Source organism: Entelurus aequoreus, linkage group LG09 (assembly GCF_033978785.1).
Source record: "Entelurus aequoreus isolate RoL-2023_Sb linkage group LG09, RoL_Eaeq_v1.1, whole genome shotgun sequence".
Lineage (NCBI taxonomy): Eukaryota > Metazoa > Chordata > Actinopteri > Syngnathiformes > Syngnathidae > Entelurus > Entelurus aequoreus.
In genome coordinates, this window is record NC_084739.1 from 53,986,064 (window position 1) to 53,992,063 (window position 6,000).

Below are 6,000 nucleotides of genomic sequence, written 5' to 3' on the forward strand. Positions count from 1 at the left end.
ACATGTACAAGACACATAAGAACTGAAATTACATTTTCGGCACAATCCCGCTAAGAGCAGACATACGTTACAGGGAGACAAGACGGGACCGCCAACGGATCAGCCTCACTTAGGCGCTCCTTAAAAAGGTGGGAAAAAGGTGACATTGGGGAAGGGGGGAAGTAAAAAAAAATATCAGTCTGAGGCTGGACCCTCAGGAATGGTCCAGACTGAGTCCGAGGAAAAAAACCTCACATAGCATGGCACACATAAACATGGTACATGTAATCACAACAACTCGCAACAGAGTCATCCAACAGGGCTTTGGAGGCCGGCAGCTGCTGTTGAGCGCTGCTCAGCCCCCACAACCCCGGAGGAATTAAGCAGTGGTGAAGGCGTTGATTTGGGGAGGGGTGTGTGCGTGCATGTATGCCCAATTAACTTGGGTGAGATGTTGGAATTGTCTTTATGGGCCGAGGCCGGCCCCAAGAGTTCAAGAGTTCAAGAGTCCGACCCAGGTGCTTTTGAAAAAAAGGGAAAGGTCAAAAGCGTCCATCTTTGAGGAGTCCTCAGGGGAGTGTTTTCAAACAGCCTGTTCCTCAAGGCCATTCGAGGGAGTCAAATCGTAGATTAAGATGTTGTTTTTTCTTCGAGCAGTCAAAACAATGACATTCCTGCTCTGTATGCTGGCTCTGACAATTCCAATTTATTCTTTCTATAACTTCATCAAGATGGAATCTACCTTGCGATTCAAATCAGCAATCGCTCCAGTCTGTGATCCCACAGCACGACCCAATCCTTCCATTGCGTTGAACAGCCTGTTGGCCCCTTGAGTGGCTGCCATCGTCTTCCGAATTTGACGATACACCAGAGCAATGCCCAGCCCAATCAGCAAATGCCCTGCGATCACAGCTCCAAATAGGTAGATGTCTTCCACGTCCTCGATGGAAAGGACTGAGAGGCACATGATTCTCCAAGTATTCCAGGAATCTCTCACGTACCCCGCAGCAATGGTTCCATCAGGGCAGCCAGGCTCCCCCGAACCTCTTTTCCTTGTCGAAAAGACTGTGTCAATTGCGTCGAGAGTCCAGTTGATCAAATTCATTTTGATGTTTAGATTTGAGGACAGCTCAAGAAAAGAGGCTTCAAAATAGTTCAGACAAGACAAAAACAAAGAGAGCAAGCAGGGAAGGAGGGAGCGGAGAAAAATGCGACCGCCCTCACCAGAGGCAAGACAGAAAATAAAATAACAATATTACTTATACTTGGTTAATATTCAAGTCACAAAATATAAATGGAGTGTTGTTGGCGCGGTTTAGATGTTTTTTTATTGGGTTTTATGGGCTCTGCTGTAAGATTACTTTTATTTATGTTTATTTAGAATTAGAATGCATTTAAAAAAGTAAATTTGTTGTCGTGTCTTCCATAATGATTGTGAACGATAGGCAACATTTTTTTTACAAGTGCAGTTCCCCTTTAAAATGTTTAACACATCAATATGGTGATATATTAGATGTAGAGCTGCACAACTAATTGATTTTTAATTGCGATCACAATTTTGGCTGCCACGATAGATTTAACATTTAAAAAGCAGGCTCTGCTGCGTATCAAATCAAGCCCTTTCACAACCGCGGCAGCAGAGAATAGCCCCATAAAGTGCCTCCCGCCCATGCCATAGGCCATTTTGTATAGGCACAGAGCTCCATCACACTGTTTTCCCTAGCATTATGAATATTCCATAAGTCACACGGCCCACAGGCTCATTCACAGCTTCTGCAGGCCATGGGAAAAACAAAAGTAAATTAACTCTTTTTTTTTTTCTGCATCTTATTTATTTTAACATTGACTGAGGCAGTTAATATTTCAGCTCAGCCCTGTTACTAGACTTGTGACTATGTGGCTAAATTTTATGTACGCACAGCATTTGCTACTTCTATGATAAAAACACACTCCTGTTACTTTCAGTCCTGCTAGTAAAAATTTGTCATCTTTACCTTCTGAAACCAAACAAAATTACATAACGCTACCATGGGAAAAAAAAACGAAGGACCCAGATTTCCCTCTCCCGGACGCGGGTCACCGGGGCCCCCCTCTGGAGCCAGGCCCATAGGTGGGGCACAATGGCGAGCGCCTTGTGGCCGGGCCTGTCCCCATGCCCGAAGAGGCAACGTGGGTCCCCCCTCCAATGGGCTCACCACCCATAGCAGGTGCCATAGAGGTCGGGTGCAATGTGAGCTGGGCGGCAGCCGAAGGCAGGGCACTTGGCGGTCTGATCCTCGGCTACATAAGCTAGCTATTGGGACGTGGAACGTCACCTCGCTGGAGGGGCTAGATATAGTCGGACTCACTTTGACGCACAGCAAGGGCTCTGGAACCAGTTCTCTCGAGAGGGGCTGGACTCTCTTCCACTCTGGCGTTGCCAGCAGTGAGAGGCGACGAGCTGGGGTGGAAATTCTTGTTGCCCCCAAGCTCAGCGCCAGCACGTTGGAGTTCAACCCAGTAGACGAGAGGGTAGCTTCCCTCCACCTTCGGGTGGAGGGACGGGTCCTGACTGTTGTTTGCACTTACGCGCCAAACAGAAGCTCAGAGTACCCACCCTTTTTGGATTCACTCGAGGGAGTACTTTAGAGTGCTCCCCCGGGTGATTCCCTCGTTCTACTGGGGGACTTCAACGCTCATATTGGCAACGACAGTGAAACCTGGAGAGGCGTGATTGGGAAGAATGGCCGCCCGGATCTGAACCCGAGTGGTGTTTTGTTATTGGACTTTTGTGCTCGTCACAGATTGTCCATAACAAACACCATGTTCAAACATAAGGGTGTCCATATGTGCACTTGGCACCAGGACACCCTAGGCCGCAGTTCCATGATCGACTTTGTAGTTGTGTCATCGGATTTGCGGTCTCATGTTTTGGACACTCGGGTGAAGAGAGGGGCAGAGCTTTCTACCGATCACCACCTGGTGGTGAGTTGGCTGCGATGGTGGGGGAGGATGCCGGACAGACCTGGCAGGCCATAACGCATTGTGAGGGTCTGCTGGAAACGCCTAGCAGAGTCTCCTGTCAGAGAGAGTTTCAATTCCCGCCTCCGGAAGAACTTTGAACATGTCACGAGGGAGGTGCTGGACATTGAGTCTGAGTGGACGATGTTCCGTACCTCTATTGTCGAGGCAGCCGATTGGAGCTGTGGCCGCAAGGTGGTTGGTGCCTGTCGTGGCGGTAATCCTAGAACCCGCTGGTGTCAGCGGTGAGGGATGCCGTCAAGCTGAAGAAAGAGTCCTATCGGGTTCTTTTGGCTCATAGGACTCCGGAGGCAGCAGACAGGTACCGACAGGCCAAGCGGTGTGCGGCTTCCGCGCTCGCTGAAGCAAAAACTCGGACATGGGAGGAGTTCGGGGAAGCCATGGAAAACGACTTCCAGACGGCTTCGAAGCGATTCTGGACCACCATCCGCCGCCTCAGGAAAGGGAAACAGTGCAATGTCAACACCATGTATGGTGGGGATGGTGTTCTGCTGACCTCGACTGCGGATGTTGTGGCTCGGTGGAGGGAATACTTCGAAGACCTCCTCAATCTTACCAACACGTCTTCCTATGAGGAATCAGTGCCTGGGAAATCTGTGGTGGGCTCTCCTATTTCTGGGGCTGAGGTTGCCGAGGTAGTTAAAAATCTCCTCAGTGGCAAGGGGGGTAGATGAGATCCGCCCGGAGTTCCTTAAGGCTCTGGATGCTGTGGGGCTGTCTTGGTTGACAAGACTCTGCAACATCGCGTGGACATCGGGGGCGGACCTCTGGACTGGTTCCTCTCTTTAAGAGGGGGAACCGGAGCGTGTGTTCCAACTATCGTGGGATCACACTCCTCAGCCTTCCTGGTAAGGTCTATTTAGGTGTACTGGAGAGGAGGCTACGCCGGATAGTCGAACCTCAGATTCAGGAGGAACAGTGTGGTTTTTGTCCTGGTCGTGGAACTGTGGACCAGCTCTACACTCTCGGCAGGGTCCTTGAGGGTGCATGGGAGTTTGCCCAACCAGTCTACATGTGCTTTGTGGACGTGGAGAAGGCATTCGACCTGTGGGGAGTGCTCAGAGAGTATGGGGTAACGGACTGTCTGATTGTGGCGGTCCGCTCCCTGCTTGGTCCGCATTGCCGGCAGTAAGTCGGACACGTTTCCAGTGAGGGTTGGACTCCGCCAACGCTGCCCTTTGTCACCGATTCCGTTCATAACTTTTATGGACATAATTTCTAGGCGCAGTCAGGGCGTTGAGGGTATCTGGTTTGGTGGCTGCAAGATTAGGTCTCTGCTTTTTGCAGATGATGTGGTCCTGATGGCTTCATCTGGCCAGGATCTTCAGCTCTCACTGGATCGGTTCGCAGCCGAGTGTGAAGCGACTGGGATGGGAATCAGCACCTCCAAGTCCGAGTCCATGGTTCTCGCCCGGAAAAGGGTGGAGTGCCATCTCCGGGTTGGGGAGGAGATCTTGCCCCAAGTGGAGGAGTTCAAGTACCTCGGAGCCTTGTTCACGAGTGAGGGAAGAGTGGATTGTGAGGTCGACAGGCGGATCGGTACGGCGTCTTCAGTAATGCGGACGCTGTATCGATCCGTTGTGGTGAAGAAGGAGCTGAGCCGTAAGGCAAAGAACGCCTCGGGATCCCCCGGGACGAGCTGGACCAAGTGACTGGGGAGAGGGAAGTCTGGGCTTCCCTGCTTAGGCTGCTGCCCCCGCGACCCGACCTCGGATAAGCGGAAGAAGATGGATGGATGGATGGATGGATGGATGGATGGATGGATGGATGGGATGGACCAATCTTATAATACAAACTTTGAATTACTCAAAATAATTAAGTAATAATTACTCTAAATGTGTATTATCAGAGATAAGAGTTAAAGAAGAAAGTTGAGTTTATCAGGATTTGTTGATCAGTTGTTGATCAGTTAATTTTTTTTAAATGTAGTGCTAACTGGTTTATCATTAGTGATGGTCAATTCGGTATAAATATGTCATGATAATGTTTCTGAATGGAAACGGGATATAAACAACCTGAAGACAACAGGTGAGGGCCCACAGAACTTGTGCAGTGTCTTCTTGATGTTGTCACTGAGGGTTGACTCATCCAAATACCAGGTGCTCTGATCGGAGGCTGAGGGTCCAGCTGTTGGGTCTAGACATGGACACAGACACACCGCATTGAGCTATTCAGTTCGGAGTTGTACCTGTTCTTATTTGTAAAGCATTTATTTACAAGGTGTGCAAATAGTGATACAAAATAAATATGTCCTTGTGTAACGGAGGCCAGCCAGTTTGGCTGGCCATGTGTACGCTGGGAAACCTCACTCCCTGACGACAATCTCAAGAGCAGTGCTGGATATTGGGTTGAAAATGCGGCCTTTTAGCTTGGTAGCTAGCATGCTTGTCTCCCATGCAGACGACCCAGGTTTGAGTCATGAGCGGAAAAAAAATAAATTATAATAAAAGCAGGAACTGAACGAGGCGGGGCAAAATTAAACATTTGAATTAGCTATCATTTGACAACAAAATGTCAAAGTTTTGGGACAACCTGTACTATGAAGATAACACTTTACATGGGATATTCAGGTTGGTTTTACCTGGAGCTCCACATAAAGTGTTGATTGCAGTAGACTGAGAAGATAACAGCTCATCAAGTAGTCGTTGGGCTGTGGGTAGAATCTGGAAAACACAAAGCCAACACACATCTTAACATCATTGAAGATGTAGGAAAATATACAGAACATGGTCAGCACAATCCTTATTAATGTCAGGGATGGTCATATTATATATATATATATATATATATATATATATATATATATATATATATATATATATATATATATATACATATATATATATATATACATATATATATATATATACACATATACATTAGGGGTGTGGGAAAAAATCGATTCGAATTCGAATCGCGATTCTCACGTTGTGTGATTCAGAATCGATTCTCATTTTTAAAAAATCGATTTTTTTTTTTTTTAAATTAATCAATCCTTCA

General features: G+C 47.7%; 1 protein-coding gene across 7 annotated transcripts in view; it reads right to left on the bottom strand.

Moving 5' to 3' along the window:
• zswim8 (zinc finger, SWIM-type containing 8) overlaps positions 1-6,000 on the bottom strand; it is a 218,286-nt gene that overhangs the window by 127,327 nt on the left and 84,959 nt on the right. For all 7 annotated transcript variants that reach the window (XM_062058934.1, XM_062058939.1, XM_062058935.1 and 4 more), the window contains 2 exons: positions 5,582-5,663; positions 5,016-5,136 (listed from right to left, as the gene is read on the bottom strand). In XM_062058934.1, coding sequence (XP_061914918.1) covers positions 5,016-5,136; positions 5,582-5,663 — 203 coding nt within the window. The remainder of the gene's footprint in view (positions 1-5,015; positions 5,137-5,581; positions 5,664-6,000) is intronic.